This window comes from Kryptolebias marmoratus, linkage group LG16, assembly GCF_001649575.2.
Source record: "Kryptolebias marmoratus isolate JLee-2015 linkage group LG16, ASM164957v2, whole genome shotgun sequence".
Lineage (NCBI taxonomy): Eukaryota > Metazoa > Chordata > Actinopteri > Cyprinodontiformes > Rivulidae > Kryptolebias > Kryptolebias marmoratus.
This window is the reverse complement of record NC_051445.1, coordinates 4,314,008-4,331,253: the sequence shown is the minus strand read 5'-3', so window position 1 is coordinate 4,331,253 and position 17,246 is coordinate 4,314,008. Positions and strand designations below refer to the sequence as shown.

The 17,246-nt window shown below is 36.4% G+C and overlaps 1 protein-coding gene across 1 annotated transcript in view; it reads right to left on the bottom strand.

Moving 5' to 3' along the window:
• Window positions 1-14,497, bottom strand: part of si:ch211-113g11.6 (uncharacterized protein LOC559008 homolog) — a 37,484-nt gene extending 22,987 nt beyond the window's left edge. The window contains exons 1-3 of the mRNA XM_017428557.3: window positions 14,181-14,497; window positions 4,497-4,636; window positions 969-1,031 (exon numbers count right to left, since the gene is read on the bottom strand). Of these exons, the coding sequence (XP_017284046.1) occupies window positions 969-1,031; window positions 4,497-4,636; window positions 14,181-14,265 (288 nt within the window). The 5' untranslated portion in view covers window positions 14,266-14,497. The remainder of the gene's footprint in view (window positions 1-968; window positions 1,032-4,496; window positions 4,637-14,180) is intronic.
• Between the last annotated feature and the right edge of the window lie 2,749 nt (window positions 14,498-17,246).

The following is a 17,246-nucleotide window of genomic DNA, read 5'->3' as shown; positions in this document are numbered from 1 at the left end:
GGGGGTGTCAGTGACACTGATGATAAAAGTAATAAAAATCTTGTTTTGTATTTCCTTTTGTTGTCAGGTTATGTGGTTGAATGGTTTGAATCCAAGATGCAGACAGACTTTTTTAATAAAAAAAAAAACAAGCAAAACAAAAGACAGGCAGCAAAAACTACAATAACCAAACACTTGCGGTGCACACGAGGAGATTGACACAATAAACCAGACAGTGCATTAAAGCAACAATGAGCTGGTGAATAGTGGACAGAGATGAACAGGTTTTAAAGGCTGAGGGTAACAAAGAAGTGGACACAGGTGACTGATGAGTAACACGGAACAGGTGTGAGAGGAAGAGGCTGGAGAAAGAGTGATGGCACACAGAGGGCACAAGGAGCAGACTACACAACAACTCACAGCATAAAAAACTAAAAAGAAACTACAGAAATGAAGAAATACACAACTTATTACAAAATAAACTTAAAAAATAACTCTAATCCTCACATTTTTGAGGTACAAAATTTTCTTTCCAAAGCCCTCATTTTTTGTGACACACATCTTAGGTTGTACTTCTTATGAATAGTTCTTTTTATTTGTGGATTAAAACACTTTGAGCATTAGTGAAGGTTGGATGATGTGATAAAATTCTGAATGCTTGTTTCTCTGCGGTATGTGAACAATTTACTGCAATTACCTGCTCACTGAACTGTACATTGTTTTGGTCAGCTGTTTTCGAGATAAAGTGGTCTCCTGTGTAATTATATCTCCTCTGCTTAAATACCATTTTTAATGTTCTCATAGGTTTTTACCATTTAATTTAACAATATTAATCAGAATCTGAAAAATACACAATAACAGGAGTAAAACATTCTAGCTCAGAGCATAGTGGTGATGAGAAACAGCATGATATTGAGACAAATGCACTGATTGAGCCGCTTTGCAGAAGCAATGTGATGAAGATACTGACAGTGAGGATGAGTTTCTACCTCGAGCGGTGCAGCCTTTGCCTTGCAGGTATCAATTGCAGTCTGATCCGATGCCGCTGGGATCTGTAGGAGAGAGGACTGTTTATTTTGTGCAAAGTTATTTTACACTGAACTGTTTCAGTGTAACAAAAGCTTCAATAAGACAATCCTTATTGAAAGAAAATATCCATCCTGCTGGGTGAGATTCTTGCTTTCTCACTATATGACATTTATTTCAATATTTGTAAACTGTTGTATTTCTTATCAGGGCCCTGCTTTTTCTCAAACTCACCTTGAAATTTCCCAGAAACAACCTCTTAAAGAATCACCAATAATGTGTTGATCTTAAGCAGAGAGGACAGTAGAAAGAGCGGAATAAATATTCCACAGGAATCAATTCTTCTTGGACACCTGCTGAGGAGTATAGTCTTGAGTGAAGCAAGCCTTGGTTTATCTTTGCAAAGCAGATAATGGTTTTCTAACCTTTTAATAATAAATGTTTCTTACTTCATCTATGAGCACTCAAACACTCAACACTCAAACCATTGGTTTGCGTGTTTAATGTTGCTATTTTTAGGAAATGAAACCTATTTTTTTTCCATACTTTTATGTTCTTCTAAACCAGACTGCATCAAAAATAACTCAGATTGACAAAGTGTGACCTAAATGTTTAAGTAAGAAAAATAAGCCATCACGCAAGTTTACCATTCTGCAGGCAGTTGTTACACGGGAAACACACCATTCTTTTACGTTTTTCCACCTGTCATCATATCAAAGAAAAATCCAACCTTTACACTGCAATTATTTCAGAAAATACAGCAAATCCATATCTAGCTACAGCAGCTAGGGCACTTTAGATCACCCACTGTGTAATATTAAGCCTAAATATGAAAATTATTAGTTCAGTGAATTATGATTTTTTTTCTGTCTTTTCAAATAGTTCAAGTCACAAGTCCAGCTTCATTATTTTGCATGACCTAATTTCTACACTCTTTATTGAATCCCAGCTGCTGTTCTGGGTCAGCAGCAGGCAGGCCATCAAATCTCTGTCTGCCCTTCTTGCTTCACCATGGTACCCTCACAGCAAGATGGCAACTAGATTTAGAACCGCCGCATTCAGTGTTACCCCTACTTCTAAATTCTTTATGACCCCTTGGCCATAGTTTGTGGTCACAAGGGGTTAGTGGTTCAGAAATTTCTCTGCAAAATAGGCCATCACCTCCATCATTATCCATCCATCCATCCATTTTCTTTACCCGCTTCTCCATTCCGGGTCGTGGGGAGCTGGTGCCTATCCCCAGCAGTCACTGTGCGAGAGGCGGGGGACACCCTGGACAGGTCGCACCTCCATCATTAGTTGTTGGCAATTCTTTGTAAACAAACTTGACAAGATTTTCTTGCTGTTCCAATACTGTTTGCTCCTCAGTTGCTGTGATTGTACAGGTATAGTGCCTCACAAGGCTGCAACATTCTAGGTGTCTCAAACTTATCTAGATTTTGTCAAGGGCATTTCCAATCTGTCCAAAGAATGCAAGAGTTGTATTTTGACACATGTATAGAAGCTCTCCTCTGACAGAAAACATGTCCAGGTCTAACTCTAACCCTAACACTAACCCTGTCTTCACTTCACACGTGTAGTTCAGTTGTAGTAGATTAAATTATAAGCATAGAGGCAGCTGTCAAGGTGGGTGTTATGAGGGCCATAGTGGGCGCGATGTGGGCAGAGGTGAGCAATGAAATAATGTGCACAGCCTAGAATGCAGTTTTTTAAGCCATGCACACAAAAATAAACTGTGATTTTCAAAGTTTGACTGCTCAAAACACAGTTGCATGGCTCACTGTTCACAGATTTAAATGAGGCTGCAACAGAAAATGTACATAATATCGTATAATATTTATTCAGCCATGCCTCTCTAACTGCATCCATACATCTCCTCTTTGGTAACCACTTCATAATATCACTTCCCTTCACCTGTGGCCCCGTCTGGGGTATAGGCCGCCAATCAGCTCCCTCCAGGCATCTCGGTTCTGGGTGAGTTTTTCCTGCTGTCCCCTTCAGCTGTCACTTTGTAATATAGTTTCCTAATAACAATATGCTATCTATCATGGCAGGGATGTTATAAAATACTTCACGTTTGCTTAAATGCAAAATGTAGTTTGAGTTATGGCCCTGAAAAATCTCCACTTGTTGGACCACATAAGTCCACCAATTTGCCCTCAATCCAAATGGCAAAAAAGACAAGGGACACCTCAGTCTTAGCATGAACATGCAAAACAGAAGCTGGAGGAGTAAAATGAGACTGAACCTTAGTTTCATTGTACAGCTATTGTAATAAAATAGAAAACAGCAAAACCAAAAAAAACCTTTTCAGATGTACACTGCATCATTTAAATCATATTAAGTTTAGCTTACGGCTAAAGTTCATCAACAAAAAATATGTTTTGGAAAAAAAACAACATAAATATCATACTGATAAAATGTCTGATGGTTGTAATTTTTTTTCCTAAGAAACAATATGGTTGCATTAAAAGTAAAACTTTCCACAAACTGCAATACATTTAAAAGTTATCAGAATTAACATATTTTCAGTTGTGACATATGTTTATTCAGATTCTACCACTGAAAATGCTCAAGTTGCTCACTAACAAGAAAAGTGATGGTCATTAATAACAGATTTAAAAGAAAACAAAAATGCCAGACGTTCTAGTTTTAAATGCAGTTCATTCAATTGGTCATTGTGTCAAAACTCTACAAAAACACTGACCCATCTGAAGGGAATTAGATAATTATGCGGCACAAAATCAATCAAGAAATCTCCAGTAATTAAAAACAAGAGACACAACCAATTCATTAAGAGTCAGTGTTCAATTAAAGTGGAGAGCATCGAGGAGCCAGAACCTTCTGATTTTAAGCAACACCTCAATCTTTGTCAAACCCAAAACCAATTAATTAGATGAATCTGATTAACCCTATTTAACTCAGAAGCCGCCTATTAACTGAAGTTCATTTGAAGTCTTTTCTAAATAGGGCCAGCAATTCCATTTGTCAATTTGACTTTGATGTTTACATACAGACAAGGAACCGTTGATTAAAAAATGTACAAAGGAGGCAGGCTCCCCTTTCTTACAGTCTCCATGCTGAGCTAACTGCCTGCTGGCAAACACACAGAGCAGCATCAACCCTCTCACAATGCTCTACAGAAATGCCAGAGTTTGGTGCAGACAGAAAAAGCTGCTAAGTCTGCACTAACAGCTATTGATTTATGCACGACTGCCCAGAAACAACAGCTCTATGTTAGTCTCAAAGGTGCCTCCCTTTTAACTAAAAGATCATCCATATCTGCACAACCTTACAATTTCCAACTCTGGATACAAAAATGTGTTTTTAAAGCAGACTAACCATTAGTATATTTGACTGCTGTTTGATCTAATCTTTGATAATGAACAATAGCTTTCCAGATCAAAAACAAAGATTATTTGTGAGAAAAGAAACACCTGGTTACATTATCTTTGCATGGCTCAGAAAAATCAACTTGAGGTCAGTTTTACCTGTTGGTAGTCAACGCCCCTGTCGGTAAAGTTCAACACATAGATCATTGCCCGGCCGCCTACGTAGAGAGTGTCGCTTCCTTCCTGGTGGTACATGCTGATGTAGTTCTCAGGTCTGTCAAAGTGGTACCTGGGTGGCTCTGAAGGTGAGAACAGAAAAGACGAAATGAGCTTTAATAAAGTACACTGTTTTGTTTATGTTTTGTTAGAAAAATAAAATAACAAAACCGTCAATCGTAATAACAAAAGATTATTGCATGAAGTCAAAATGGAGTTTTTCAAAGTTAATTAAAAAGATAATCCAGATTCATCCAGCCTAAGCTCCTTTTGAATGTTGAATGAAAGTCTAGAAGTCATCTTGACAAAAAAAACAAACGTCAAGTTTTTAATCTTCATGTAATCTCACATCAATATAAAAAACACCCAGATTGATACTGGTAACGAACTGGTTTCATTTACTGAAATGTTTGTTCCAACATTGCTGACCTTTGTGGTTTCAAGTCAAACAACAAGTGTTTACAGATCTCAGCTTGGGTGCTAGAGGAAAAGGGCATGTGGTGGGAGCATAAATATCACTGAAATAATCATGTGGGCAAATCCAATCACAGATTCTGTCACTGCAGACACCTCTAGAAGGCTCAAAAATACATTTGGGCATCTCTGAGTCACAGAGCCAATCAAAGTTGCACGCACCTACATGGCAACTGTGTCTGCACAAATAAATAAATAAAAATCACTGCTTCAATTTAAAACAAATAAGTGCATGCGTGCAAAAGATGATCTGAAATATCTTGACAAATTCTAAATATAAATGACTAATAAAGGTCTTAAAATCATTATTTCAAACCCTTTTCAGCTCTGACAGCAAATTATTTTATTTATTAGGCACAACTGTTTTAATTTTTCACTGAGATTTTTAAAAAAGTCTTGTCTAAAGGCTCAGTATGAACAAACAATAATTCTAAAGACCTGACAGAAATTAGATTTTCAGTTCATTCTTGAAATAAAAGGACTTTGAGTCTGAGAGAATTACCAGGATGAAGAGCGAGGTGGTGGTACAGGTTGCTAGCCAACCAACTATGTTTCTATGGAAACAGCGGCCTTCCTGAACCTAATTGATGAAGCTTTTTTTCTCACAAGAAAATTAGAAATAAGCGAGGATGTCCACTGTGTCTGCTGGCTGAGGGGAACATCGAGTGCCTATCAAACCAACAGATTTAGATTAATATTTGTTGTGGCGCTTGACAAGCAGAGCATCATCCCTTCCTAAATATGTTTCAGATGATTCAGCCCGGTTTGAGCAAAACTCACTCTTGGAGACAAATTAACATCAAGCTCCAAGATGATTTTAGTACCAAAATGTTATTTATTTTTATAATTCTCTACAATTCATCCAAAAGGCTTTTCCCTAAAATAATTAGAATAATAATAATAATTCATAATATAACCGGTTTGATAGAAAGGAAACAAATTTTACACATTTTTCATGAAAAGTGTTTTGGCTGCTTTAAGCTTGTCATAAAAAATGTAACACATAGATGCATTTTTTTGTGTAGATGCATTACATGCTGGTGTACGAAGAAAAGCAGCCAGATATAGTATATTGATAACATCAACCTACACAAACCATGTATTTTTCTTACCCTAACCAAGTAAATGTGCCTGAACACAAACTAGATACCAAAAAAGGTATATAATAAATCAGTTTATCTCCATTCAGGTCCATTCAACCTTAGCAAAGATAAAAATGGCTATGGCTCAACTAGTTTTACAGATATTGAGCTCAGATTTGGTGTGGTAGTAGTTGAGATTGATGCTCAAGTTTTACTCTGACTGATTGCATAACAAATATATTTAAAACTTTGCCATCAACTACTGGAATGAATTTTGCCTGTTTGTATGCAAAATAGCTCATGAAACACTGAATACATTTTAATGAAACCATCAGAAAGTAATCATCGGATGTACTTCTACAAATGATTAACTTTTGGAGCCAGTCCAGCTCAAGATGCCTGCCACAGTTAATTGACATTAGCCAACACAAACATTGGTATAATTCAGTCAATTTTACAGATATTGATTTAAAATTTGAAAGTCATTCACAATACATAATCTAAAGGTTATATCTGCAATACTGCATGTGATCACGCATAACATTATTTTCAAGGTTTGACCAAAATGGCTACAAATCTGTCATTTCTCAACATAAGATGATCTTAGTCTAAAACTGTGGCATGAGAAGTGGTGGGCGATATGCATTCCTTCAAGGATTGCTAGGTGTTTCATTGATTCTATATTTGTCTAAATGTTAAACCTCTCATCTCTAAAAATTGGGTTACTGAGTATTATACTGTCTCAACTGAGATGAAATCTGCGTATTAGCTTTGATCATGTGTCCCGACAAACTTAGAATTCATGCACCTACCACAGCAAAACCATTAAACTGTTTTTTTTTTCACAGTCTGTCAACCAACTAGTGCTGATTTTACCAAAGAGCTTCTTTGCTGGAGAATACAACTTATTTTTTCTTTTTCCACAGACAGAACAGAAGCAGCTGTGATCCATGATATGGGAAAATAATTGAGCTGATGGTCGATATGTTCACCCATCCTTCATTAAAATCTTCACATCTGCATCCAGTTAGCTTATCACCTACTGCTGCAGCTTAGAAGATGACACCGAAAACAGATCCACTTCTATGTAAAATGTGAACTATTTCTTTCTCTTACTATGTGCCACCTTGTTTTATAAGTGTCTATATGTCTATAATGCAAGATGAATTTGTTATAATACACCTTCCCCTGAAGTATAACCTTGATCTGGAGACTGTGGTAATGTCTGAGTAAAAGTAGGCCAGGAAACGACAGCAAGAGAGTAAAAAGATGTGAATAGTGTGCTTTTTAAATATTAAAACTGCATCCTTTGGGGAAGAAAATAACACTTAATTTACAAAATACTGCACAAGGCACTAATAAAATGGTTATATTCAGGATCTCTGACACCTCACTTTATCCTTATCCGTAATCGAACAAACGATAAGAGTTTCTTGCCCTACTTGTAACAATGATCAAAGCAGACTTTCATTAAATGTTAATAAAAGTCGACTTTACATATATTATTCTTCAGATGTTTCTTTTAAATTTACACTTTAATACTTTCACTTGCTACAGCCTGTAAATATGGTCTCTGAAACTTTGCCCTCGATTCTGTTGGGTAATACAGTGCTTGAATTAAACATATGAATGAATTGTTGAAACTCATAAAATAAATCAAGGCAGGTTTTATTTAAAGTAAAAGGCAGGTCTTTTTTAAGGTCATTTTATCATGAAAAACCTGATTTTCTGGATGGCATAGAAACAACAGGAAGAAGAACTGAGAAATCAAGACAAGAAAACAAAATGTTTTACATCAGTTATGTTCCAAACACACATCATAACAACCACCAAACTCTGTGAAAACCTGCTTTTTGTAGTGGAAGGTGGACACTAAAAATATATTTAAACAGAAAAAAACAAGAATAAGCAAAAAATGACCAACAGTGCTGTGTTTCTACAAGAAATAAATGGTTTTAATGGTTCTGAAGACATAAGTAGAATATTACTCAAGTAAAAGTCTATATATTGTTGTTGCATTTTGTCTTGGAAATTGTTTTTTCGCTGTTGTTTCAATTATTGGAAAGATTTTGGTCTGATACAGTTCAAACTGCTGTACTCTAAATGAGGTGCTAATTCAAGTTTTATTTGCAAGATTTTTGTTTTTTATTGCCTTCTGCCAAAAGTCAAAGGCATGACATAAAACTCTTTTGCCTGCATGTGTGTGTTCATGTGTCTATCTGTTAGCAAAATCTGAATGAACCACTGAAATTTGAAATTTGTAGAAAATAATGATTGGATACATATTCACAACTGATTTCCTTTGCTGTTTCCGGTAGTGTTGGTTGGTTTGGCCGTTCATCTGGTCGTCCGTCTGTTTGTTAACAAGAGTACTTAGAAACTAATAATGAACAGATTTCGTTGAAATTTTCAGGAAATATTGGGGTTGTCACAAAAAACAAGTCATTAATTTTTGGTGATGATAGAAATCATAATACAATTTTTTAATGACCCGATGGAGGTTTTTGCTCTCTGAGTGCTACTAGTTGCCCTTTAGAATCAGCTTGATTCAAGATGGTTGCCACGGTCAACTGACTTTAAAACCACAAAAAGGGCTATAATTCAGTCAGTTTTACAATTATTGTGCTCATTGTTGGTATGACAGTAGCTGATCCCTAATAAATCCCTAATAAATTTTTTGATTGTCATCATTAACTATTTAAAGTCAACTTTGTCTATTAATAGAATATTTCATGAACCGCTGGATGTAGTTTTATGAATTTTCACGAAATATTCATTGGATTAACATCTACAATTGATTAACTTCTGGACTCAACTCAATATAAGATGGCCACCAAAGTAAACATAATTTAGAAAATACAAAAATACCTACAATTCAGTCAATTTCACATATATTTTGCTTAAATTTGGTTTGACCATAGCTGAGAGTCATTCAAAGTGCATACTTAAACTGTAAGATTGTGCATAAGGTTATTTTCAATATTTGACTAAAATGACTACAACTCATCATTTCTCAACACAAGAGAGAACTTGGGTATGAAAGGTGGCAGATGATATATATTCCTTCAATTTTTTAAACATGTTTTCTGAGAATATGTTCTGTAAAAGCTTTAGAATACATAACCAAAATAATCCCTTCTCTTTTCGGTTTTTGTTGTGCTCCATAAAATATATAATAATAATATGAGTATGTGAGCCTCCTTTTCTTCTTCCTTTGACCATTTAATTATTCCTGCTGGGTGAAAACCTTGAATTTTCAAAAGGTCAGCTTTTCGCAAACTAAGACAAACAGCCTCATTCTTGGCTTGCTCTTTAAAATGTTTAATTAAAAAACAACAGATGAATAGTTTTCTTTTTTTTATCTCAAGGGAAAACATAATCCTTGAAGTTCAAATGTTTCCAAATTAGAAAGTCACTTTTGAAGAAACAAATCCCCATCTGCCCAAAGAAACATACAAATTAAAAGAATTGTAAAATAGATGTTAGTTCTGGGAATAATCTGTAGTTAAAACATTCTAAGTACTGGAAAAGAAATAAAGCAGAGGTGATTTCAACAAACCAGAAGCCTCTGAAGGGTCTCTGTTCTAAAGCAGGCAGATGAAATGGCAGCTGCTGAAGAATCTTTGACTGTAACAATGTTGTTCAGACGGACCTCAAGGTCCTTTTATTCTGAGCATGACAAGAAAATCTCTGAGGCTCACTGTGTTTTTTAAGATAAGACTCTCAATTGACAGGGAAGGTCAAAACAAAAGACTTCATAAAAAAGTGACATTTAAGTTGTGACTGCTTATAACATCATTTATTCTCTTTCATTCATTTTCTCACTCATTACCTCCCACTGCCTAAAGGCAGTCTGTCTGTTACCAAAATATCTGTGAACCACTGAACTTTTAAATAGTAATAATTGGACATACATCTAGAGCTGACTGCCTTTTGAAGTGAATCCAATTGATGTGAAATTTGATGTGGAAGTAGCTGAGTACCATTCCTAACACATACTTGTATTTTGCTTGAGATTGCACATATTATGTATTCTCAATATTTGACCAAAACAGCTATAATTCCATGATTCTTCAAAAGAAGATGAGTTTAGTCTAAAACATGAAAGGTAGCAGGTTGATATGCTATGTTTCAAGTAATCATAGCTGTTTGTTTTTGTTTTTTTATTTTATTTTTTCTGTTTTCTTTGTTAACTCCACCCTATATATGTCTTTTGATATCAATGCAATTGTGCAACATGCACAGTCAATGAAGAATCTGTACAGAAAAACAAGAGTGATTCTCATTTTTAATTTATTTGCTGCCTAATCCAAATCCTAATCTGAAAGTAAGTCCACCAAAAAAAGAAGGATGAGAGAGAGAGAGAGAGAGAGAGAGAGGCATGGATAAATATTAAACACAATTGCTGCTAGTTTGCATTTTAAAGCTGCATTTATCAGTGCTGCATGTATATATCAGATGGTTGGATCGTACATTTTGTGTCATAGCAACAGCACCCACAGAAAATTATCATTCCTTTTAGGTCTTTGAGAGTTTTAAGCATGTTCCAGCAAGCTGATGTTGCCTGTACAGCCTCCACTTTCACTTTTTTGATTCTGTCACACATTACTCCATTTTCAGCAGCAGCAAAGAGACATGTACAAGCAAAAAAAGCTATGAGTGGTGAGCTGAACATGATCTGCCTAGCACCACAAACACCTGAACAATAGCCCTCTGTAGAACATTATGTAGCTCAGAAGTCACTTCTCAGAGGATGCTGAACAAATTAGGATCCAGGTTGACAATTTTCCAACACTAAATGCAGAATGCTGTTTAAATCCATCTGCTTGGAGTTAAATATTGGAGGCAGAGTTACATACAAAGACAAATTTATTGGGATCCTTACAGCTCATTGAAACAATACTTCATTTCTCATGAAAAGTGATTCAGTTAAAAGCAGTTGAATAATGCAACGGTGTCTAATTTTGGTCCTCAAGGGCCACTATTCTGAATTTTTTTGTTGTTTCCGTGCTCCAACACAGCTGATTCAATGGCTGACTTTCCTTTTCAGCACTTCTTCATGCTCACATCTTTTGGTTTAAATCAGATGTGCTGAAACAGAGAAACATCTAAAACTTGGACGATAGTGGCCCTCACAGTCCAGGACACCACTGGTCTAATGTATATCTACACACATTTAGTATGTGATTAAGTAAACAAAAATATGCTAAAATACTATGGACATACTTGTTGGTAGCCTTAAAGAGACTATTATTTCTTGTATTGTCATCATGTTTCAAAGCAACAAAAAGATCTGTCTCTGGAGCTCAGAAAGAAGATTATAAATATGCATGCTTAAGGTAAAAGCTACAAAATCATCTCCAAGCAGCTGCCAACATTGTTAAAAAGTATAAGGATCATGGGACTGTAGCCAACCCCCAGGATGTGGATGCAAGAGAAAATGCAGCCCCAGGTTGATCAGATGGATAGTGTGAATGGTAGAAAAAGAGCCAAGGAAACCATTTAAAATCATTCAAGCACTATCTGTCATGTTTTGAATCATTTGGGCTCCACAGAAAAAGACCCAGGAGGATTCCACCATTGGCAGAAAAACACAAAAAAGCCAGAATGGAATTAACCAAATTGTATGTTGCCAAGCCCCAAAACTTCTGGAACAGGTTTTTGAAACTAATGAGACAAAAACGAACTTTTTGGCTCCAGTCACATCAATTGTTTTTTGTTTGTTTGCTTGCTTTTTGCAGAGGGGTACCAACAACTGTATCCAGGTATCAAGTAATATTTTTTTCCCAGTAGGATTGTTTAAGTATACCTTTAATGTCTTCAGAAAGACTAACTTGAAACTAATAAAGCCAGCATTTCAACCTTATGGAGGGTGTAATTATGAGCATAATTTTTTTTTAAAAACATTTTAACGAGGTGTTGTTTCAGCTACAGGGGTATTTCATATTATGGAGCGTCTGTTAGTCTTTATTTGCATTACATTATGCAAAGAATGGGACGATTCATCTGTATGATTTGTATATATCGCCTAATGAAGGCACTGCTCACACCACTTAGTGTAGAATTTATGATACCTGCACTCCCCATATTCTTTGTTTCGCTCAGAGTTTTTGATGACATGTTGTTTCTCTTCAGGCTGGATGCACTTACTGTAATAAGCCTGAGCAAAAGTGTTTGACAAATGAAGGTAATGTAAAATGTCTCCAAGCTTTTCCACAACACCTTAGGCAATCAAAGCAGCTTTGGTTTTATTCACTCCCATAAATCCCAAACCAGCTTGTTGTGCCTTTGTTACATTTTTTAAGGGTGTGGGAATTTCCCAAACATTCTCATTTTTGAAAAAGCTTACCAAACATAAAAAGCCTAGCATTTATTGAAGGAATATATGTCCCCTGCTGCTTTTCATGCAGTTTTAAACTACTGTCTTATGATGAGAAAGGTTGGTGTTATGGCGGATTTGGTCAAACCTTGTAAATAATTTTATGTGAGATTTCTGCTAGGGGTTGAAGTGTATGTTGAGCATGATCCTCAGTTACTACCACACCACATTTTAGTTCAGTATATTTAAAAAAATAACTGAGTTATAGTCTTTGTTGTGTTGGCTAAGGTCGCTTAGCTGTGGCAGCCAGGTTGAATGTAATTGACTCCAAAGGTTGAAGAGTTATAGACGTGCATTCAGTGATTACTTTCTGTGAGTTTTATTAATATCCATCAGCTGATTCAGAAGATATTTTGCTAAAGCTTTGATAAAGAACGTTTTCCAACTGAAGTGTGGCTCGGAGCTGTCCAACTGCTGAAACGGCTCCGAAGCTGAGGTTTTCTCCGATTTCCTTTTACATGTCACTGTGCGTCCTTAATTCTGGATTTACACAAGAACGAGTTTAATTGGAATGTCACGCACGTCCAGGGACGTCGTCCTGTGTTTGTGTGTGGTGCTCGTCTGGATCCAGATAGAGGGATGTTGACACACAGCCTTCGTCTCTATTGATTGCTGAATATATTAGATGTCTTACTGTGTGTGCGGTGTAAAAGTGCGTGAGTGGAATGGATAACAAGGACTCGGCTCGGAATTTTCCACTCAGCCCTCTGCTCCTCCTCCTTCCCTGTCCCCCTGTTTGTTCCTGTAAATGTGTAGCCTAAATATGGATGCGTTTTTTTTATTTCCATTGTAGAGCAGTCCTGCTCTCTGTGTCTGGACCGGAGTCCTCTTCTCTGCTGCAATGTGAAGCAGCTGCCGCGTCCCGCATTGCAGCTCCACAAGGACACGGCCGCTACCATGAATGTGTCAACCTCCGAGGAGTCATAACTCACAATAATGACGCTTTCCGCTGATGACCGTCTGTGCCCTAAAAAGAAAGGCACAGCTTTTCCGCGAGGGTGTAAAAAAAAGGCGCCATGATCCCTCTTTTGGAACAGAAAGGGTTTTATTATTTAACCTCCTTTGGTTTTATTCTCCTTTGTGCGGACGGAGAAGCTCACTATAAGGTTGAACAAATTAGGCGATCTGGATAAAAACAGTGAAATCATTATGGGTTTATTTGAACAAACTACCCAAATTAGCAAGAAGAAAAGGAGTGAAAAGCCACAAGTTGCACAAATTTGTGAGACACAAACAGAGAAACCAGAAAAATGAATGTCATTGCATGCAGCTGGCAAAGGAACACTCAAGTCCTACTTGGTATTTGTTGCTAAGACTAAAATAAAGCTTTTTATTTCCCGAAATGCTGAAACCATGTGCAGGATTTGAACATGTTTATGAGGCCTGGATAAAAAGCGTGTAATTTACAACCAGAAGGAGGGCGTGTTTACGGACTTACTCGTTGTATTACTGCTGCTTATGTTATTTTTCTTTTCTCTTAATAAACAGAAACAACAGTTGTCTAAATGAGGCGAACTGGAAAAGAACAGGGCGCATCACCTCATTCCTTCACTCATCACTCCATCCCCTCAACCATTCACCCAGTCATCCATCTCTGCCACTTCTAACACACTGACAAATAAACAAATAATTAGCTGAATAAAGCAGATAAATGCGTCTAGAATGATTAATCATCGAAATTCCAGCTCTTACCATGCACAACAAATTTGAGCCGAGGTGACTTTCCGGTGATAACCGTGGCAAAAATCGACAGCAGGATAAAATAATTCATCTTCATCTTCTCCTTACTGCTCCGTTAGCAGTTGGTTTATAAATTGGGTAAACTGGAAGCGCTCCTCCTGATTCCTGTCCTTCCTTGAATCAGTCTCTAGTGTCCCTTCCCGGATCTGCCGCGTCCCAGATCTGTGCCAACCGAGATTGCGCTGCTCTCAGTTCCTGTCTCCTCCGTCTGCTTCACCGGCAGCTGCTTTTGGTAAAGTCGGGGGAACAGACTCCACCTCGGAAACAAAAAAGCAAAAAGGGGTGGGAGTGGAGCTTCAGGAATCATAAATGGGGCTGTGGAAATGATGGAAACGCGTTAGTTTGGTCTACAGTTCCTAAACATTTATTTTCAAATTCCATCACACGTCATACCTGTTGCTGTCAAAGGGAATTTTAACCAAGTCACACCTGACAATAATTTCATTAGGTCCTCAAATTCTGCTCTAAAGGTACTCATCGCAAATTAATGAAATCAGACATAACAAAGATCATCCTGAACTACATCAAATGGTGCAGTTTGGAAGACTTTAGTCCAATAAGGACACATGAAAAAATATGGAGAATATGGAAATATCTTCTTTATTACTTTATGATTTTTTTCATTTCATTGTCATTTTCATGACATTTCAATGAGTACCTTTAAAAATGTATTCACCTGTTTGTTTAACCTGGTCAAAGTTTCCACATTTTGGATAAATTTATTGAAAACATTTTGTATTTTCTGTTAAATCTATATCAGATAATGTATGTTCTTCTGCATAAGAAGGCTTATCTTTAGTTTGTGATTTTTCTACGTATGTTCAGAAGCTCTCTCACACCTTTTGATCATGCCTCAGCAAGAACCTGCATAGTAATGTCCAATCAATACCTGTCAATAGGGCCTAAGTGCCTGAACAGAAATGGATCAGCAGCTTGTCTCTGCTGTGCTTGCATTTGTGAAAATAATTGACTCAAATTTGGAAAAGTGAACAACTCCAAAATGATGAATGCCTGTAAGTGAAAGCAACAAAACGGACGCTTCCAATTTAATGAAATTGATCTCTTAGGAGCTGTTCAAAGGAAGAAAAAAATTATCTGAGCTTTTATGAGAACTTCCCATGAGCACTTTGGCTCTCTGAGTGGAAACGTCAGCAGGAGATTACACTGAAAAACAGAAAAGAGGTAATCTGGTTTCACCTCTAAACAGAAAGCAGTGAGTTACACACTCAGGTGGATACTTGAAAGAAACAATTCAGTGGTATCACACCCACTCAGGGGTAAAATTACCCTTTTAAACCTCATTCAAAGGCTGTAATTGTCTCCCCATGTAGCCTCTTTAAATCAAGACGTTTGAGCTCAGGCAGAAAAGCGCGACTCCTTACTTTTACAAGTATGAGCAAACCTCACAAGCAAACTTCTTTTTTTTCTCATCTGACACACAAATTAGGAAAAAGATATATGCTTTAAATCATTGTTGGATGTCTTATTTTACTCTGCTCCTCATGGCCAAGCTTTGCTGGGATATTATTAACCACTAGATAGCAGCAGAAGCAGACTCTTTAGTCTTTGTTTTGTTTCTTCCGTCTCTGGATATATATATTCAATCTATCCATTCATTTTTTTTTTTTTACCCAGTTTTTGTGCAGGGTTGCAGGAAGCTGCCCATCTCCAACAGTCATTGGACAAGAGGTGGGGTACATTCTGGACAAGTTCACACCACAAATATTTTGTATTTTACAGAACATTCATGTATTTTTCTCTTAATATACCATTCTTATTTCGAATAGTAGATTACATTCTATTTTAATCAACTTTAATGGTTTTCTCATAGCACCAATCCTGAAATTAGGCCAACTTTGCCCTCTTCTGCATGTTGTAATTGATGCAATCATTCACACCTTTTTCACCTTTAACAAAAAACCACCAATAATTTCTGTCCTTGTAAGTACAAATTGTGACACCTAATTTAGTGTTTGAATTTAAATGAAGTATAAGTTTATAGTTAAATGTTGCACACTAAGAAAATAATGTAAAATAAAACAGATAAGATAAAAACATCACGGAGACTCTGTTCTTGTGCACATTCATGCTTATACAGCTTAGGGAAGACACTGTGATCATTCTAATTAGTTTAAATGATCCACTTTAATTTAAACTGAATCAGTCTTAAGGCTTTGCTGCATTTTAGTTACAAAACACAAAGAGGATTGAGGTAAATTAGTTCTCCTAGTTAAATTTAATGACTTTATTTAACTGTAGCTTTCAGCACAGCTTGCAGGTTTAATTCATTGTATGCTGCAGGATAGGACATCTGCTAACACAACTGCACAGTCATAATCCATATATATATATATATATATATATATATATATATATATATATATATATATATTTATAGTTTCTTTTTGCTTTAATAGCCTGATATAAAGTATGCAATGTAAAATTAAATAAAATAAATCAATGTAACAATGACAGAACTGAACATGACAAAGATAATTTCAGTAACAGTACAGCAATAAATATATTCACTATGATTTTACTGTGTATATCCACATCCTTAAAATGATAGAATTGTTTTTGTGATATTTGGTATCCACCTTGAAACACTCTGCATGATTAAACCTGAATGTCTGGAGATTCTCTGATTTGATGCAGTGCCAAAAATTGCAGTTATGTTGCGTCACGATGAGGGCAGAACCTAAAAAGGAAATTAAGCGACTTTGCAAGTTCCCTACAGCTTATCGATCAGCTGATTTGTTAGTCTGTGTGTAAAGACACATCACAGATCCATAGCCTATAGATCTGCAGAACTGTATTAAATTGATCTCATATCATGTTCTTAAATGATTCACTGGGTTTGTTTTATCCTATGTGGGGTTGTGTGCAGTATGATTAGTCAGTGTCTCATCATTTAGGTAAAACTCAAACCTCAAATATTTCTTAGAACTAAGAAAACGGTCCAAGAGCAATGCAGTCACATGAGCCATTTTTTTTTTTACATTTTTTTCAGTTCAGTAA